Source organism: Sebastes fasciatus, chromosome 22 (assembly GCF_043250625.1).
Source record: "Sebastes fasciatus isolate fSebFas1 chromosome 22, fSebFas1.pri, whole genome shotgun sequence".
NCBI classification, from domain to species: domain Eukaryota; kingdom Metazoa; phylum Chordata; class Actinopteri; order Perciformes; family Sebastidae; genus Sebastes; species Sebastes fasciatus.
The window spans coordinates 21682809-21704229 of record NC_133816.1 but is presented as its reverse complement, the minus strand read 5'-3'; the positions used below and the strand labels follow the sequence as shown (position 1 = coordinate 21704229).

At 39.8% G+C, this 21421-nt stretch overlaps 2 protein-coding genes and 1 pseudogene across 2 annotated transcripts in view; all 3 read left to right on the top strand.

The window, feature by feature from the left end:
- Positions 1-21421, top strand: part of LOC141760559 (ladderlectin-like) — a 138884-nt gene that overhangs the window by 45109 nt on the left and 72354 nt on the right. The window lies entirely within an intron of this gene.
- Positions 732-5081, top strand: LOC141761213 (ladderlectin-like). Its single transcript, XM_074624544.1, has 6 exons — positions 732-891; positions 2885-2935; positions 3061-3170; positions 3324-3458; positions 3544-3655; positions 4784-5081. Exons 1-6 carry the CDS (start codon positions 732-734, stop codon positions 4849-4851), a joined length of 636 nt encoding a protein of 211 aa, XP_074480645.1. The 3' UTR covers positions 4852-5081.
- On the top strand, positions 7090-8538 carry LOC141761212 (type-2 ice-structuring protein-like; annotated as a pseudogene).

Genomic DNA, 21421 nt, shown 5'->3' with positions numbered 1-21421 from the left:
TGTTTTGGATCTGTTCTCTAGTTCAGTACAATTTCTAGACGAGGAAGTATGAATGCGAATCATAGAGATAACAGCCATTGAAATTATTATGGGTATAAATGAGAGGGAATGGTCTTTTTCAGCAGCACCCTGCTCCACGTGAATACAGTTACAAACATTTTGCATTTGAACATCTGCAGCTCCTCTTGGGCCTTGGGGCTAAAAGGTCAGTCCACTCTCACTTACCTCTGATAGTCTGATGACAGTTTTAGATCTCCGTCTCTTTATTTTATTATCTAGAGTAACTAGGGGACGTTGATTTTGGTTGTTGTTGTTGAGAGAACTATACTGTACCTGATGTGTTTCACTTCATCATTTGATATGATACTTTAATATCTATGTTTCAATCTTATGTGTCATGCTTCCCCGTTTCTCTGCCAAGAAAGACAAGAATTTCACCGTCTCATTGCTCGAACTTTGTTTATCTATCAAAGTAACCAACAGAGTGGCAAGTGGTGTTCTGATGACCCTGTACAAATACAGTAGCCATTGATTTTATCACAAGGGGGGAGTACATTGAGATATTTATTGAAAACAAAGATTTAGATAATTCACAGTATATAAGAGCTGGTGTTTCTCTTGTTCAGCACCTCCACACAGGAAGGCTGACTCTACAAGCTGACAGACAAGAAAGAAGATAATCCTGCAGAAGGTCGGCTTCATCTCTCTTATCATCATCTCTACTTCCTCTAATGGACTCTAGTCCTCACGTTCTTCAGAAGTATAACTCTCACGTCTGTTTCACTTTGTTGAAGATCATTTTGACCATCATCATCATCATCATCTCATCCACGAAGATGCTGACTGTGTCTCTACTCGTCTGTGCCGTGATGGCTCTGACCAGAGCTGATGGTGAGTGTTGACTTGTACATCTTGTACTTTTTACTTTACAGATTACAATTTGTCTTATCCAACAGTTTATATAAAGGAGTTAAAATTAGCACAGCCTTAAACATCTACAGCTGGAGATGTTCCGATACCTGAAGTTGCGGTTCAGGTTCAGTTCTTGCAAGTATTTGTACTCTTTTACGTACATCCTTGTACCTTGTTTAACAGATTTTAGCAGCTTGCTATTTAGTAACCCCCCACAAACAAGCATGCAGGAGACCAGTGAGAAAGACGTTGTGTGTTCAGCTCTCAGTACCTTTGTAGCTTCTAATAGAATCTCCTGCTTCCCTGTTTGTACTTTAAAATATCTGCTTTATTTTACTGTTTCGCTTTTCAGCTGCATATGAGTCGTGTTAAGCTGCTGGTGATGAAAACCCATCATAGTAAAAGCTTTTAAATAAAAATACAACGGCCATTAGTCACAGCTGTTGTAATGGAGACGTAAATCCCTGCCGTGCTGGGCTGACGCGCCGATTCATGTATGGAAAAAAAACCTACAAGACACGGAAACTTGGCTTGTGTCTTGAGGAGTTGTAGCATTTATTCACCGACGACAGTCTAAACTGTACACACACTGCAACGCTACGCTCACAGCTATTACGGCTGACTTCATCTCACTGTCACTCCGTCACACACACTCGCTCCTTCGCTCTCTTTGTCTCTCTCTTGACCGCAAACACGACACTTGCTAACGTTAAGCACACAACCTACGCACTGAGTTATTTCTTAAAGGAGTTTGCTACTTGTATAATACAGTTTAGATTAAAAAACATCTTAAAAATGTATAATTCTCCGATGCTTTGGCCTGGTGGGGAGTCATTTCAGGCTGGCGGAAACCCTGGTATCGAATCAGTTCATAGACTGACGTACTCGTTGATTCCCGATCCCGAATTTTGGCCAGTGTTGGACACATTTCTGATACTGGTATTGGTATCGGAACAACTCTATCTACTATCTTTGTTTTTATTTACTCCTATTTATTTATTTATTTATGTATTTATTTGTATTCATTTTAAAATGTATTTATTTATTTTGCAGTTACTCTTTTATTTATTTACTTTTTTATTTATTTTTTATATTTATTTTTAAATGTGTGTATTTATGTAATTATTTCTGCATGATTTCCCCTTTGCATTTCTTCACTGTAGTAAGAAATATGCAAATAAATGTATAAAGAAAAGAATACAGAAACAAATAAGATTAGGGAAATAAATAAGGGGTCAATGCAATGGGAAAATCGTGCAGAATTAAATGCATAAATACACAAACTAATACACACATTTAAAAATAAATTAAAAATGAATGCAAATATAAATAAATAAATAGAAAATAAATAAATACATTTTGAAATTCATAAAAATAAATACATTAATAAAGTAAAGGAAAATCAAACAGAAGCAAGAGTGTGGATTTACAAATGTAGAGTGTGACAGCCTGAGTGTGAGGACAAGGGCTGAAGCTGGAGTGCATGAAATCTGTGCAAGCAACAATATATCTTGAGTGCAAGCATACAGTTTGAGCAGAAGCAGAACAAATTTAAGCGCGAGTAGGGGCTATTTGAGTGCGAGGATAGGGTTTTGAGGGAAAGCATTGCAAAATCTGATCGTGAAATCAATGAGTCATGTTCTCAAATTGAAAGACCTGAGTAAAGATAGGAAAAAAGCTCCATAAAAATGCAACATACACGTTAATGCAGCAGTAATATTAATCCAGAAACATCATAAATAATAGTAAAACACTGACACGGAACATTTTACTGCACGATGAATACTTTTACTTTTCATACTTTACACGCATTTTGCTGATTATTCAGTTAGTTTACAACCGGAAGTAACCACGTGTTGTCCTTCTTCACTGGAATGAATAGGGAGCAAATAGCGTTTGCATGCTATTATTGTGAACGTAGAGTAACAGCAGCACATGAACCGAGTCACTAAATGCTGTGTCAAATTTCCAGCTGTTCCAGAGGCAGAGCCAGGTGAGAGGACAGGACCGCTCATTCAAGAAGGTGAGTTCAGCTCTGCACAGTGTCTTTCACCTCGTTGTTTTGGTTTCACAGCTGAAACTTTTCTGTTTTCACTCAAATCTACATTGATGCCTCCATGTTCAGACCTTTTCTAAATGTTTTTTCAGTGAAGAGTCACATGGTCAAGAGGTCCTTACCTTGCCCCACTAATTGGACTGAGTGGAGTGGTCACTGTTTCCTCTACATTCCAAATCGCATGAAATGGGCTGATGCTGAGGTAATCAGCTGTTCAGTGCAGAATGCTTCTATGCTGCGTCCATTCTGCTGTTACACATGTTGTTAATTGACATATTTCTGTCTTTGCATTACTTGATATGTAATGTGTCATTTGTGTGTCTCCACACCATTCCACTCTTTCTATCCTTTATAGAGACATTGTCAGGACTATGGTGGAAACCTTCCATCAGCGAACAACCGCGATCAGTACAACAATATTCAGAATGTGGTACATAGTGTCACTTCGAACGATACAGAGGCATGGCTCGGAGGCACTGATGCACAACAGGTATGTCACTGATTAAACACAATGTAAAGCAACAAATTAAAAAGAGTGTTTAAACCATACTGTCTATTGTATTCTGATCTTCTAGGAGGGTACCTGGTTCTGGATTGATGGTAAACCTTTTTTGTACGACAACTGGGATCGAGGACAGCCTGATAATAATAATGGGACTGGACATTGTCTGGTGATGAACTATTCAGGTAAATATATATATAGAGCGTGAGAAAGGATTTTTCCTGAGGTCTTAGCAGGGTTATGGTTAAAGAATTATCAATGCAGACATCAGTACAAGTGATGATAATGGTCGGTAGGTTGGTTTCCAACGGACAAGGCACATTAAACTAACTATTGGACAACTGACAATATATCATTCCATTGGCTTCAAGACAAATTGGCACACTGAAACCACTTCCTCTTTAGCTTGGCCAGGCAGGTGAAGGTTTGTGCAAAGCATTTGATGGAGTCAGTCATAAAGTTATAAAATATCAAATTTGAACTTTTCTGCTTCAAAGTTTTGGGTTGGAGTTGATGTTGTTCCCATTTTTTAAGCCAATATTTTCATTTTCACTGCAAATGTGTATCGGTTCACAATATTGGTTATCGGTCTCCCTGATTGCTAATAGTCGGTATCAATCCTGAAAAAAACATATCGTTCGACCTAGGGATGCTAATTTTGAAAAATGTTCTTAACCGATAACCGACCCTCGTTAACCGGTTTTAACCGTTAACCGACAAGATTTGTGCCTTGCATGCAGCGGTGTACCAGCTGCGTTGTATCAGGACAACAGACAACTGAGTCCCACGTAGGTGTAGCAGACAGTGTGTGTACAGTTTATTTGTCGGTGAATAAATGCTATGAAACTACAACTCCTCCGCTCCACTCAAGCGAGCTGGAGAGACCGGAGCCGACTTCCTGTATCCTGCAACTCCGGCTCCGCCTCTTAAGGTGACGAGCCGCTCCTCTGAGCCGCTCAGCTTTTGAGTTAATTATTAACATTGCTTTTAACCGTTTTAACCGATAGCGTTAATCGATTAAAATGTTTAATGTTGGTTAACAGTTAAACGGTTAATTATGGATATCCCTAGTTCCACCCCAATCAGTCACTTTATGTACTACATGAATGCACGGCAAGACTCAGTGTAGGGCTTATATATATATATGTATTTATTGATAAACCTCTAAAAAAAATTCTGTGTCCTCTAGTTTTTGTGCAAAATTTTAAAATATTTAGTATTTGGCCTCATTAGATACATAGTTTTTATGGTTCATTGATTGTCTGAGAAAGCAGACAATTTATCCCTAAATAACTCCCTCTGTCTTTTTACAGATGAACTGAAATTTGACGATCAGCCTTGCTATGTCACAAAGCCGTTCGTCTGCGCCAGAAAGCCATGATATCTCTTTGGATAACAGAGGAACATGCAGTACCTATCACAACCACAGGAGTGTTGGGTGGATGTGTGATTATCTGTGTCTTCATCATCTGTAGCCTCTTGCATGTAGTGATCTATACTTCTTTCCTGTTACTGTTAAACTACTTAATGAATGTAGCCTTTTAGGCCTTTTCATTCTGGAGTGTTATTCTTATCTTCTACACAATTAAAAGACTCAAGCATTGAAAAAAAGCCAGTCTGTGAGTCTCATGATTGCAAATTAATACACGCAAAACTTTTTACAACACGATGTGATGGAGGATGTGTTGAGTCTTGAAATCTCAAGCCTTGGGCCTGGAACGGCTGAGATCTCAGTTCAATTTTCTTCAATGTTCAATTTTAATGGTGTCAGAAAGTCAACACAGGTTACTCAAATGAATCACTTGATGCTGTACAAGAATATTGCAAGAAGCAGAGTTTTCATTGTGTTTAATATCAACAGACACAAACACAACCAAAACCCGAGCCGGTCCGGACATTACTGTCCGTGGGCTTTACATCATAACCTTATATACTTGGAACAAAGAACTCATCCCTCCTATCCTGCCATCATACATTTTAATATTCTTCACTTCTACTGGTCTCTGTCAAAATATCTTACTAATCAGCATATACCCTATACCATACATATGATCTAGGTGCCTCCCCGACATCCTTTATGTCAGAGACAGATTCTTTGTTTTGGGCCCCTTGCAGCTGCGAGGTGATTTGAGTTCATTACAAGCATTACATCACTACAGCTGTGAGTTACAGCATTGGGGGTCTATGCAGCAGCACTATGATTGTATGCTGTTTCAGTAATAAACACAGGGTTATAGGATTAATACTTTTATCATTGTTTATCACATTTTTATATAGTTAAAAAGGGATTACTTCTACAGATGTTAGCATGACATGGTTGGTAGCGATGGATCCCTTAGGTTTTCTGGTTTCATATGATAACAGTATTTTGTTAATATTAATGTGTAAGGGATAATGTACAGCGAGCCGGTCGTTGTTGTGAAAGAATCCCCGACACTCTCATCGCCCTGAAGGGGATTCTTTCACAACAACGACCCGCTAACATTATCCCGCTTATTACACAGCTACTTACTGAAGAAATCAATATTTTGACACGAAAACGATCCGCCAGAGTCCGACATCAGAGCTGCACCCATAGCAACGGACTGTTGTAGAGAAACTACAGACCGCCGTGATTGACCAATCCGAATCGAGCATTTGGTCAAGAAAGAATTTCGGCATGTTCTGGCAATAATTTGTGTTGTTCTATTGGTATTGGATTATTATGAATGTATTACACTGATATTACTCCATGATTATTGGAAAAACTTCTACCTCATAATGACTAGCTTAGTACTATTATTATTCTCACTGTAATTCCTGGTGAAAAATGTTTTAACCCATCCAGTAAAGGTGACCCTGCCTCTACACTGTAGTGTGACGTGGCTCCTTTATTTGATTGTTTTGGATCTGTTCCCTAGTTCAGTAGAATTTCCAGAAAAGGATGTTTGAATATGAATCCTAAAGATAACAACCATTGCCAATATTTTTCAGCTTATATTTACCCACGGAAGGTGTAAATGAGAACGGATGGTCTTTTTCAGCAACACCCTGCTCCACCTGAATACAGTTACAAACATTTTGCACCTGGACATCTGCAGCTCCTCTTGGGCCTTGGGGCTGAAAGGTCAGTCCACTACACTGTACCTGATGTGTTTCACTTCATCATTTGATATGATACTTTAATATCTATGTTTCAATCTTATGTGTCAAGCTTCACCATTTCTCTGCCAAGTAAGAGAAGAATTTCACCGTCTCATCGCTCAAACTTTGTTTATCTATTAAAGAAAACAACAGAGTGGCAAGTGGTCTTCTGATGACCCTGTACAAATACTGTAGCCATCGATATGATCACAGGGGTGGAGTACGTTGAGATATTTATTTAAAACAAAGATGGATAGATAATTCACAGTATATAAGAGCTGGTGTTTCTCTTGTTCAGCACCTCCACACAGGAAGACTGAAGCTACAAGCTGACAGACAAGAAAGAAGATAATCCTGCAGAAGGTCGGCTTCATCTCTCTTATCATCATCTCTTCTTCCTCTAATGGACTCTAGTCCTCATGTTCTTCAGAAGTATAACTAACATGTCTGTTTCTCTTTGTTAAAGATCACCATCATCATCATCATTTTCTCAACCATGAAGATGCTGACTGTGTCTCTACTCGTCTGTGCCGTGATGGCTCTGACCAGAGCTGCTTGTGAGTGTTAACGTAGGGCAGCAGTTATTGTGAATGTAGAGTGACAGCAGCACATTAACCGAGTCACTAAGTGTGTGTGTGTGTGTGTGTGTGTGTGTGTGTGTGTGTGTGTGTGTGTGTGTGTGTGTGTGTGTCAAACCTCCAGCTGTTCCAGAGGCAAAGCTTGTTGAGAAGACAGGACTGCTCATTCCAGAAGGTGAGTTGGTATTTGTTCAGATTTTTTACAGAAATGCATTGTGCAAATGAATATAGTCATTCTTATGATCAGCTCTGCAAAATTAAATGAAATTCAATTTATTTTTAATTAGCGTCAAATCATAACAGAAGTTATCTCGAGACGCTTTTTATAAGAAGATCTAACAAGACAGGTCCAGTGACAAGTCTTTTGTCCAATGCCATTAGGAATGGGGTCTAAGAGACAGGTAGATGATTTGAGATGATGAGATCACTGAAAGTGTCTTTCACCTCGTTGTTTCGGTTTTACGGCTGAAACTTAACTGTTCTCACTCTCTTCAGCTCCATTTCCAGCCGTTTTAAGTGAAAACGCTCTGATAATCCTTGTTCAGATCTTTTCTAATTGTGTTTTCAGTGAAGAGTCACGTGTTCAAGTGGTCTTCACCTTGCTTCAGTGATTGGACTGATTCCAGTGGTCGCTGTTTCCTTTACGTTCCAACACCCATGACCTGGGCTAATGCTGAGGTAATCAGCTGTTCAGTGCAGAGCGCTTCTACGCTGCGTCCATTCTGCTGTTACACATGTTGTTAATTGACATATTCTACAACTCCACTCTCTCTGTCCTTTATAGAAATATTGTGAGCACCATGGTGGAATCCTAGCATCAGTCCACAGCTTCAAGGAGTATAACTTGATTCAGAATGTGATACAGACTGTCACTCATAATTATCCACTGACATGGCTCGGAGGCTCCGATTCACAACAGGTATGTCACTGATTAAACACAATGTAAAGCAACAAACTAAAAAGCGTGTTTAAACCATACTGTCTATTGTATTATATTGTATTCTAATCTTTTAGACTGGTACTTGATTCTGGAGTGATGGTACACCTTTTAATTTCAACTACTGGGCTCGAGGACAGCCTGATGGCAATGGTAATACAGGCTGTCTGGTGATGAACCATGGAGGTAAATATATATATTACACATTAAAAGCAGTCTACAGGCTGACAGAGGAAACACAGAAAGTTGTCATTTTTTTTAAGTTGGGCTACAACCTGTTCCCTCATTTGAAATAAAAAATAATTTATACGTGTAAAAAGTTACATACAGTCCCTTTAATAACTCCCTATGTCTTTTTACAGCTCAGAAGAAATTTGACGACCAGCCTTGCTCTCGCCTATGGCCGTTTGTCTGCGCCAAAAAGCCATGATATCTCTTTGGATAAGAGAGAAACATGCAGTACCTATCACAACCACAGGAGTGTTGGGTGGATGTGTGATTATCTGTGTCTTCATCATCTGTAGCCTCTTGCATGTAGTGATCTATACTTCTTTCCTGTAACTGTTAAACTACTTAATGAATGTTGCCTGTTTGGCCTTTTCATTCTGGAGTGTTTTTCTTATCTTCTACACAATTAAAAGACTCAAGCATTGAAAAAAAGCCAGTCTGTGAGCCTAATGATTGCACACAGGAGAATCTCCATCACACAGAACATGCAGTTTGAGTTTTGTCAACAGGAAAAGAGGTGAAAGAAGAAGTTGAGCTTTATAGTTTTTAATTAAAAACACATATACAAATACACTGTACTGGATATTCAGTTATTATCTAAAACGGGTTCATGCTATCTTAAAGCCACTGAAATACAACTGTATGTTCTTTTTTTTTGCTACAGCATGTGTATATACTGTTTATATAGACAACCTAAACTAAAATTAGAGACTGTTAAAACAAGCGTCAGAAAGACCTCTACCACTATGATCCTATTTCTAGGAGTTGTTTCAATACCTTCTACCGCCTATTTTATTTATAAACCGAGAGCTTACAAGACGATTGCCCTCAGAGTGTCAAAAACGGCACGTTCATTAATCTGCCGCCTATAACACTCAAGGATCAGTATCACGGTTGCTAGCGATCCCGTAGCTCCCGAGAGAAACGGCTAGTTCTCAGTGTGAACGTCCCGTTGTTATCGTAGTACCCCCAATCTGAACTCCTCCTCGGCTATTAGCCGGCTCCATTCTCGACTTGGAGTAAACTATGTTATTAAACTACTGGCCTACTGTTCGATCTATTCAAAGCAATCAATCAAACATAAAGTTACATCTTTAACTCTGTTCACTGATTCTCCCTTTAATAACATAACAGCATGGCCTCGGTATTTACTTCATCTCAGTAATGTTTGCCGTAGAGCGGAGAGCACTGAACTTACCTCTCGGAGCATCAGGAAAGCGAGCCTCGAAGCGGTTCAACTTCATGTGTTATATACATGTACTCTGCCCGCAACTCTGCACCAGCTCAGAACAGAAGCACCCTGTCTAAGCAGATGTTTTCCTGTTTGCAACAGTTGCTTTTCCCGTTTACCTGTTGCTTCTGCAAACTTGTGGTTTTTGCACCTGCCTTGCACACAGTTAACACAGGAACATGAACTTTACTTGGCACGCTAAGTTCACAAAAAAGAGAGATAAACGCACACACCTTACATGTTTGAAGCACTTGCGATTTACCTACGCAGTTACAAATGCACATCAAAATGCTTGTTTTTTTGGATATAAAAATCACATCTAGTAAAACATAAAGATAAAACTCAAAAGTAAAACCTTCCTTATTCTTATCAAATCTTTTCTAAGAACTGTTTAGCTCTTCAATTTTCAAGGCCTCATTCCTTCATCTTCCACATCATAGAAATCACACAGTAAAATATAATGAATCACCTTTAAAGTAACTCAAGATGAGTAGTTTTCAAAATGGTGAATGGACATAATGAAATTGAATATTGTTGAAAATAATCAAATGGTTATATGGTTAAAGGTGGTCAAATGATAAACAACAACACATGGTTAAAATATCATAAAGAGGATAAATGCAACTATCACATGCGTCAACAAAACTCAGCTTATGACAGTTTCAAATTAAACAAGCTTTTCTTAAATTGGTACTGGCAGTTATTTGTCAGTGCACATTTCTTTTAAGGAGTTTTTAACCCCTCAGTTACTTTTATTGTTTTTTGGGTCTTTTTAGTTTGTTTTTTAATCAATAATCATGTTCAATTATATTGACTGGGCCCTGTTGAAATGCATTTCTCCTCCTATCCTTTCAACAAGACAAACTAAAAAAAACACACACACAGTACTACTCTTGTGTTTGTCAGAGCTGTGGGTTGCTTTCCTTCAGGCATCTTCCATCAGCTCTGGAGTCATTTGAGAGGAAGTTTGATTACACCGGCCTCTCCAGAGAGGAGCGTTTATAGGATCAATACCCTTTAATTGATATGATGGAAGACGCTGTTGTAAGGCAGGAAGTGAAAACATATTGCGGGAAATTTCCTCTGTGTGTGTAACATTTCGGGGGATCTGTTGGTAGAAACGGAATATTATATTCATCACGATTAATCGCATGATCATCCATGATTAATCGCCATTATCGCAAATTAATCTCATATTTTGTATCTGTTCAAAATATACCTTAAAGGGAGTTGGTCGAATATGTAATACTCTTATCAACATGGGAGTGGGCAAATATGCTGCTTTATGCAAAAATATGTACATATTTATTATTGGAAATCAATTAACAACACAAAAAAATGGGAAATATTGTCCAGAAACCCTCATAGGTACTGCATTTAGCATAACAAGTATGCTCAAAATCATAACATGGCAAACTGCAGCCCAACAGGCAACGGCAGCTGTCAGTGTGTCAGTGTGCTGACTTGACTATGGCTTGCCCCCAAACTGCATGTGGTTTTAATCACGGATGAGCCCCCTACTTTGTTACACCCCTGCAGGTCAAGGGACACCTTTGAAAATGGCCATGACAGTTTTTCCTCGACAACATTTAGCGTAAGTTTGGAGCGTTATTTAACCTCCTTCATGACAAGCTAGTATGACATGGTTGGTACCGATGGATTCCTTGTGAATGTGATTTTTTTTACTATTTTCTGACATTTCATAGAGCAAACAATACATTGATTTATTGGTCTGCAGATTAATTGATAATGAAAATAATTGTTAGTTGCAGCTAGGAAGAGAAAAGAGAGTCATTCTGATACAAAAACCACTCAACTCACTATTTGGCATACTGAAAGAGATAACTGAACAATGACTTCAGAGACACTGGATGAGAACTTCCATCCATCCATCTTCAATCCCTTATCCGGGTTTGGGTCGCAGGGGCAACAGCTCCAGCAGGGGACCCCAAACTTCCCTTTCCCGGGCCACATTAACCAGCTCTGACTGGGGGATCCCGAGGCGTTCCCAGGCCAGTGTGGAGATATAATCTCTCCACCTAGTCCTGGGTCTTCCCCGTGGTCTCCTCCCAGCTGGTCGTGCCTGGAACACCTCCCAAGGGAGGCGTCCAGGGGGCATCCGTACTAGATGCCCGAACCACCTCAACTTGCTCCTTTCGACGCAAAGAAGCAGCGGCTCTACTCCGAGTCCCTCACGGATAACTGAGCTTCTCACCCTATCTCTAAGGGAGACGCCAGCCACCCTCCTGAGGAAACCCATTTCGGCCGCTTGTACCCACAACCTCGTTCTTTTGGTCATGACCCAACCCTCATGACCATAGGTGAGAGTAGGACCGAAGATGAGAACTTGTAAATTGTATTTGTTATTTCTTTATTTTATTACTATATTCACCCATTTTGTGAGAACAACACCTCTGCTGTCATTTACGACTGACAACTGTTTTTGTTTGTAATTTTAGTTTGAAGAGCCTAAAACAGCGTCGACACGATTCTGGTGAGATCACAATAAACTTTACTATATAATAAACTGATTCAGACACCATCAAGACGTCAGCTGTAAAATCACTGATTGTTGAAATAAAACCTTGATTGATACAAACTCCTAACTTTTGTCTTTTTTTATATCAAAATGTGCTTTTTAACTTGCCAGCACTTATTTCAGACATAAATTTCCATCAAGTTTATATATATATATATATTGGTGACATTTTTGGTGCTATGTTTTTGATATTCTAACTATTGCTCTAGAGATCAAGGTACAACTATGCCCTCTTCTGGCAATTTTTGGAATGCCAACTTCAATCTTAATTATATAAGAAAAGGACATAACTGCCTTTACCACTCTTTTGGAGCGTTGTAGAATGCTTTCTGCCTGGAAACCTCCTATTGGGATGTAAATATTCACTCAGAGGATGTAATGATCATGTCGCTAAGAAATGGCATCCTTTAATTTTTCATATTATAGCAACCTCTCTGTGTTGCTTCATAAATGAGACTCACCTGTTAAGTCAGTTGTATTAATTTACCTGCTCATGTGTCTTTCCCTTGTCTGTCTAATTGATACCGTACTGCAGTTTTACAGTATATTTACTGCATATTTATCTGCTTGGGTTGTTTAGATGTTTGGATACACCTTGTTTTTGTTTTTTTTCTGTATATTATACTTTTGAATCTTGTATACCACATCATACATATCTGCCAATAAAAAGTTTTTCATTTTTTTTAATTTTTTTTACTTTATCAGCAATCAAGATGTTTTTAAGATTTCAAAACACATTATCATGTTAGGAGACAATTACATTTTTATATACATAATTCATTTGATTAATATCCTAGCAAAATACTATATCCATAAAATTATATGGTTTAAAGACTTCCCTCCTTTTATACTTTTCAAGATACTAATTTTAAAATGTACTTGACTACTATTGAAAACTTAAAACTCAAAAATTATAATTGGGCAAAAACTATTAGATTGCTTTTTTTGGTTTATTTATTTATTTATTTATATATTTTCCTTTCCCTGCACTTATTATTTGTTGTATAATTTATTTTATTTTTTTATTATTTTTATACTGTGGTATATATTTACTGCAATTTTTATAATGAAAAACTGGAACATTTATTCTTTATGTAACAACTGTATTGAATTCTCTATAGAAAAAAAAGAACGTATATTTCAAGAGTGAAAGTCAATTGTTCGTTCCATTACATAACATTTATAATAATAATAATAATATGTTCATTTTTAGGTGAAGTAAAGGGGGTCAGGAATCACCCATTTCCTAGTGATGTTTTTTTCTACAAGTAGATATCAGAACACTAAATAAATATTCGTTGAAGTATGTAATTATTTCATATTTATTCTATTTATTTATTGAATTACCAGAAAACATAATATATTTTGATATACAGTATATCATTATCGAGATATGAAATAATCAATATTGTGATAGAAAATTTAGGCCACATTGCCCAGCCCTATGTGGTTATATTGGAAAATAAGCACCATGGACAGCACCCATATCGGGCTAGGGTTACCTGAATATATGAGATTATGATTGTTTATAATGGGGCTGTAGGGAGTGTTATTTTTTTATATTCAAAGTTATATTTAGATTTTCTAATGAAGCCTGAATATCTGTTAATAAAAGTTCATGTCTTTTTTTGTTTGCAGCAAACTGGACAGCAAACAGTTTTTGACCGCAGAGAAAAAGTTGTTTTTGAAAGGCAAGGCAAGCCAGCTTTATTTGTATAGCACATTTCAACAACAGGGAAATTCAAAGTGCTTTACATAAACATTCAAGAACATTGCGACAAAGTGCAAAAGAACATTAAGACATAATTAAAACAGTTATAAAAACATAAAAACATAAAAACATTAAAGATTAGAAAATAAAAACAAGCTAAAAATAAAAGCTAGGATAGAAGCTAAAATAGAATCAAACACAAAAGAGTAAAAGCTCTAGTGCAGTATCAGATCATTATCTGGTTTAATTAAAGGCAGCAGCAAAAAGGAAAGTTTTAAGCTTTGTTTTAAAAGAACTCAGAGTTGTAGCGGTCCTGCAGGTTTCTGGGAGCTTGTTCCAAATATTTGATGCATAAAAACTGAAGGCTGCTTCTGCATGTTTAGTTCTGACTCTGGGGACACTAAGCAGACCTGATCCAGATGACCTGAGAGGTCTGGATGGTTCATAACATAGCAGAAGATCAGAAATATATTTTGGCCCTAAACCATTTAGTTCTTTGTAAACCAGCAGCAGTATGTTGAAATCAATTCTCTGAGTGACAGGGAGCCAGTGTAGAGACCTCAGAACTGGACTGATATGATCCACTTTCTTGGTCTTAATGAGGACTCTAGCAGTAGCATTCTGAATCAGCTGCAGCTGTCTGATCGATTTTTTAGGAAGACTAGAAGCATTATTAATATTTTTTGGGACGTGGTTTGGCTGGCAAGGAATCAATGCTAAATTTGATAAATTTGCACAATCAGTAAAAATCTTCCTGTTTCTTCGCAGATTCACCATTCTTTTTCTACTACTTATTAGAACTGAGATAGAAGAAGCTCTCATCACACAGTGCCCCATCTTATCCTTTGAAACAGTCACGTGTATCATTAGCCTTGAATCCTGGACCCAGCACATATCAATCTGTGCTTGCAACATTTTGTAAAGGAACATCCTTATCAGGCTGCGGAGACAGAGGCTGATTCCATCGTGGAGGGGATGGAGGTGGTGGGTGTCTTGTTTGTGGAGATGGTGCCAAAGTTGTTCGAGGTTGACGCCGAGGGGGGATTATGGGAGAGAAAATGGGTGTAGGGCGGGGAGTACGTTTAGTTCCAGCATTGACCAGCAGCATTCTGAATCAGCTGCAGCTGTCTGATCAATTTTTTAGGAAGACCAGTAAAGACGCCATTACAGTAGTCAAGTCGGCTGAAGATAAATGCATGGACTAGTTTTTCCAAATCCTGCTGAGACATCAGTCCTCTAATTCTTGCTATATTCTTCAGGTGATAGAATGCTGTCTTTGTAATTGTCTTAATATGGCTGTTAAAGCTCAGGTCAGAGTCCATGACTACACCAAGGTTTCTGGCTTGGTCCGAGCTTTTTAACATTACAGATTGTAGGTGAGCACTGACCTTTAATCTTTCCTTTTGGGCTCCAAAAACTACGACCTCAGTTTTGTCTTTGTTCAGCTGAAGAAAATTCTGGCACATCCAATTATTGACTTGTTCAATGCACTCACTCAGTGCTTGTATTGGACTGTAGTCTCCTGGTGATAGAGTTATGTAAATTTGTGTGTTGTCTGCATAGTTATGGTAATTTATTTTGTTGTTCTCAAAAATCTGACCCAGTGGGAGCATTTAGATGTTAAACAAAAGAGGCCCCAAGATGGAGCCTTGGGGAACTCCGCATGTGATTTTGTTCAGCTCAGATTTGCAATTACCTATAGACACAAAGAAGTCCCTGTCTTTTAGGTAGGATTTAAACCAGCTGAGTGCTATGCCAGAAATACCCACCCAGTTTTCCAGTCGGTCTAGTAATATATTATGGTCAACCGTGTCGAATGCGGCACTGAGATCCAGTAAAACTAAAGCCGAAATTCTACCACTGTCTGTGTTCAATCGGATGTCATTGAAGACCTTAACAAGAGCAGTCTCAGTGCTGTGGTGAGGTCGAAAACCTGACTGGAAGACATCAAAAGAGTTGTTTAGTGCTAGAAAGCTATTTAATTGTTGAAAAACCTTTTTTTCAATTATTTTAGACAAGAATGGAAGATTTGATATCGGCCTGTAATTATTTACTATCGATGAGTCCAAATTGTTCTTTTTGAGGAGTGGTTTGATGATGGCAGTTTTCAGGGCATGTGGGAAGACTCCTGAAACAAAAGATGCATTAACAATCTGTAAAAGCTCTGAGACCATACAATCTGATACTTTTTTGAAAAGGCCTGTTGGCAGAATGTCAAGGCAGCATGAGGAGGATTTTAGATGTTGTATGATTTCCTCCAGGTATGTCTGATTTATTGGATACAATTGTGTCATGTTATTTGCGCCAGGTTTAAGTGGACGCAGGGGCAACAAACATCCTGTACCTGATAAGGCGAAAGTGACTGCTTGTCTGATTTTGTGAATTTTTTCTGTGAAAAAGGAAGCAAATTCATTGCAGGCCCTGGTGGATAAAAGTTCAGAGGCTACTGACACAGGAGGGTTTGTTAGCCAGTCGACAGTAGCAAACAGGGCACGTGCATTATTATTGTTTTTGGTGATGATGTCAGAGAAGAAAGGACCGCCTTGCATTTTTCAGTTCTGAATTATAAATGCAAAGTCTCTCTTTATAGATGTCATAATGAACTTGTTTCGACACTCTTTTTTAATTTCTTACCAACATGGCATTTCTCCATGGAGATTGAGAATGATCAGACAGAGCAACATCCATCACTACAACCTTGGAAATGTTCAGGCCCTTTGATATGATTAAGTCCAAAGTGTGTCCCCTATTGTATGTGGGCTCCGTCAAATGCTGACTCATTCCATAGTTATCAAGAAACTGACAAAGTTCTTTGGTCCCTCTGTCCTGTTGGTTGTCAACATGGATGTTAAAATCACCAACAATGACTACACAGTCAAAGTCAACAAAAATTATAGACAGCAGTTCAGTAAAATCATCCAAAAGGTTTGCACAGTATTTAGGTGGCCTGTAGATATTCAGAAACAAAGCTCGAGAAGAGGAGTTCAGCTGAACAGCGACCTATTCAAAAGAAGCAAAATGTCCATAAGATATCTGTTTGCATTGGCGAGAATAATTAAACAATATGGCAACTCCACCTCCTTTCTTATGCATTTTAGTTTCGCTCATAAAACTAAAGTTGGGAGGAGTCGACTCGATAAGAACAGCTGCACTGTTATTTTGGTCTAACCAAGTTTCAGTTAAAAAACATAAAATCAAGCTTGTGCTCAATAATAAAATCATTGATTAAAAAACTTTTACCTGCCAAAGACCTGACGTTTAACAGGGCTAGCTTTAATGTGCTAGAAGCATTATTATATTTTTTTGGGACATGGTTTGGCTGGCAAGGAATCAATGCTAAATTTGATAAATTTGCACAATCAGTAAAAATCTTCCTGTTTCTTCGCAGATTCACCATTCTTTTTCTACTACTTATTAGAACTGAGATAGAAGAAGCTCTCATCACACAGGGCCCCAGCTTGTCCTGGAAACAGTCACGTGTATCATTAGCCTTGAAGCCTGGACCCAGCACATATCAATCTGTGCTTGCAACATTTTGTAAAGGAACATCCTTATCAGGCTGCGGAGACAGAGGCTGATTCTTGTCTCTGCTGTATCCAAGGGCTGGCTTGTGGTGGGGGGTGAAATGATTCTTCTTGAAGTCCCCTGGCACATTGTGTTGTGTCTTCCTCCAGTGGTGATTCCTCTTGTCTCGCGTCCTTGGCAGAGGGAACAGATGAATGACGCAGGAAGTAGATTAGGTTGGAGTTGAACAATTTTACTCCTGACTTGTTTAGACAGAGTCCATCTGCCTTGAATAGATGTCTATGGTCCCAAAAAAAGTTAAAATTGTCAATAAAATGCACTGAGTGGGATTTAGATGCTGTTGAAAGACATGTGTTCAGTCCCAGCAACCTGCTGAATCTCTGAAAGGCTAAATGCCAGTAAATATGCATTGAAACAGAATATTTCTTAAGATAAAAATATATTGTGAATTTTGGAAATGATTACATCTTTTATATATATATATATATATGTATGTACATATATATGTGTGTGTATGGAATAACCATGTTTTATTTGAACAATGAATAATAATTGTTATTAATTATAATGTAGGGGATTTACAAATGGAACAGGTTTGGTTATTAGCTAATTTAATAAATAATATTCATAGAATTATTATTATTAATAAGAGTTATTAATCAACATTAATAATGAACGGGGCACCACCCTGGAATCAGGGACCAATAACCAAAACGTTAATCCAGTCTCATAAAGGGAAATATTCCCTCCAAAGGTCAGTATTTTAACACTACTTTACACTTTGGAGGTGAATAGCGAAGGGTGAATCCGAGCACTAACTCTCATAACCAGTTGTTATTACAATATGAATGCACAATAAAACACAGACAACTGCTAGTTAAAATAAGAACATTTATTTAAATACAGTAATCTCAATCAATAACAAACACTCTAACAACATTAATCTAAATCAATATTTATCACAGCAGTAATTACTCATTAACAATACTTAATAAACAAATGGATATCCTACAATGCAGCTCTAAGCCCTAAACTAGAATTAAACAAACACAAAGGCAAAAGAAGAGGTGTGTGTGTGTGTAAGAGAGGTGTGTGTGAATGCAAATGTGTATACGTGTGGTATGGGAGGAGCAAAGGACACCCTAAGTGGACGTCACCACGCAAGTGGTACGTCACGCGAGGGGGGGGGGGTTGCTCGAACGTTACAGATCACGCCCAAACGGATGTGAAAGTCCCGCGTGATCAGTAAGGTGGGAACGTGAGGAGGCGTATCTACGTGTGTGCGTATGTGGGAGGAGCAAGGGGAATCCCGAGGCGGCGTCACCGTCACGAGGGAGGGGTTGCTCGAACGTTACAGATCACGCCCAAACGGATATGAAAGTCCCGCGTGATCAGTAAGGTGGGAACGTGAGGAGGCGTATCTACGTGTGTGCGTGTGTGGGAGGAGCAAGGGAACTCCCGAGGCGGCGTCACCGTCACGAGGGAGGAGTTACGGAAATCAACGACCTCGCGCGAACGGAGCCGTTAAGTCCCACGTGGTCGGAGAGAGAAAGAAAGAAAGAAAGGGAGACGCTCTGATGCAGCACAAAGAGATTTTCAAGGAAAATCCCACGGCGGGGTGCACACAGCAGTCAACAACAACACAGTATAACACAGTAAAATACAGTACAATACACAGCAAAATACAATAACAAGCCAAGCAAAGCAAAGCAAGCAACAACAAGCAACAAGCAAAGTACACAAGCAAAACAAGCGGACTCGGCGGTCCGTACGTTTACTATACAGCACAATAATTATGAACTATTGTGATACACTTTCACTAATCTCTGCCCAGATACAAGCCTCTTACTTGAATCGCTTCTTCGGAGCGATAGTGGTGTAGATCTTCGTTAATTGGTCCGGCGGCTTCGTCGCGCTGGCTCGGACAATAACGGGCCGTTATGATGCTCGTCAGCGGGGGGAAGAACGGCAGGGCTGGCTCTCCGTGTGGCAGCGGATGGAAGCAGCTGATGTGAAGACGGCGGGGCGGTCTCTTCCTTGGTGAAGGACGCGGATCCGGGTCTTCCTTCTATAGGTATGGTGGTCTGGACGTCTGATGAACTCGACAGTGTCTTTACTCGTCCGGCGAGGTCAGTTACTGTGGCTCGGTCTTAAAGGGAAACGCTGCAGCGTTGGGTACCTCCTGGAGCAACGTGAGTTGCAGTGGAAAAGGGACGAGTTCCTCAGGTGGCGTGCTTTTATCCCTTGAGATAGTGGGCGTTTCCCCGGAGAAGACCCCACGTTTCCTGTTAGCCTCATCCAATGGGGCTGCTCCCGTTTGGACTCAACTGAGATCTCGCGTGAAGACGCGAGATTTCATGAGATGGCGGCTGGGTCCCCTGCTGTGATCAGGCTTTGAATCACCCATGTAGGCCGGTAACTCAGGCTTAGGCCTAGGCTCTGCTCTAGGCCGCTCTTTGTCTCGTGAGGTCCCTACAGTCCCCCTTTGTTCTGAAGAGTGGGACGCAGGTCCCGGTCTTTAGAGCATGAAAGGGCCGAACAGTCCGTGTAGGTGATGGTAACCTGAGGGTTACACAGTCCATATTCCCGAATGGGAAAGAGTTTGGGTAGTCCATGCCGTTCAGCGCATGACGTTTACAGAGGCTCTAGTATCTGGGCAGATGACTATCTACAGCTAGTTGCATTGTTTTACATTCATACATCGTTCAACCTGAGGGGAAAAACACCAATCTTATTACATTCTTTGCTGCGGAGAGGGAGGAAAGATTGTTAGGGTTAACCAGCTTACTCCTTCAAAGGGGTGGAGCCGGTTAGAGGTGTGGTTGAGGTCGGTTGTATGAAGCGTGGTGACACAAACAGAAGTGAATCTAGTTTGGCCTGTAGTGTCTGAATGTACTTGTACATTGCGTATGCCGCAATGGCCGTGATGATCCAACCACTAAGCAAAAGCACCAGAGCTATCCAATTCATAGGATGATCTTGATAGGACGACAACCCATTCACATGTGATCTAAATGTGGTGGTAAGTCCAGTCGGTTTGAGACTGAACTGAACCAATTTTGTGCCTACAGTCAGAAGCTGCTGTTGAAGGGTGTCGCCTATCGTGAGGTTGTGACCTCTGAATGCGTCCATGATCTCAATCTCCACGTCATGCCTGTCGGGGTTGAGATGATGGAGGACAATGTCATCGATATGTATTGTAGTTCCCACTGGAATTGTTAAAAACACTGTCTGGTTGGGTAGCGTTAGCTTAGTGGCTGTATCATGGCGGTCATGACACAATAAGGCTTCGGTGGCCGGTGTACTCACGAGCCAGCGGTTGCCCGCCCGCTCCACCCGTGTCTCCGTGGTCTCATCCCTGATGGTCATACTACCTTGGCACTTTTGTTCGGGAGTGTCCGATCTCAGGCCGCAGAGGTAGTTGGTCACATCTCGAACGAAGGGGTTGCTTGGGCACACCCAGTGTATGTCCTTTGTTTTGGCACACATGTTCAGGTTAGGAATGAGGTAGAAAGACGGGTCATCATCGTGGTAGGCAATGGTTGGAGGTGTTCTAAGGTGTACATGGGTGTTGTCTTGCCAAAAGCCAACATTCAGTACTGACTTTAGTCTATATATGTTCTGCCTTTCGATGATGGGTAAGTTTAGAATGAATCCTATTTCTAGTTTCTGTGGGTTTACTGAAATAGGAATTGCGCTGCCGAGACTATATGCCAGGTGTACCTGAGCAGGCTGCACCACTGTGGTAGTAGCGGAGGTAAGTATTCGCTCTACCAGGTCCAGGGATACCAGGTAAGGTGGAATCTGTCCACCGCTCAGGCTGTTGACTGAGGAGCTTACTTCTCTAATGAGGTCCTGCATTAAATCTCTGACTACTCGCACGTACGTGATGTCTTCTCTAACCACTTCTGACAAAGTCTCTAGAGCATGCAAAGTGTTATTGAGGAGAGCTGAGTGCAGGTTTACAGCCACTATGGTACCCTTGAGGGTTTTACCCATGTCCTGTAACTGCTCTTGCTGGAGGAGAAGTCTTTGTTGGATCTCTGGCATCTCTTTATCGAGTTCACCCATGTGATTCT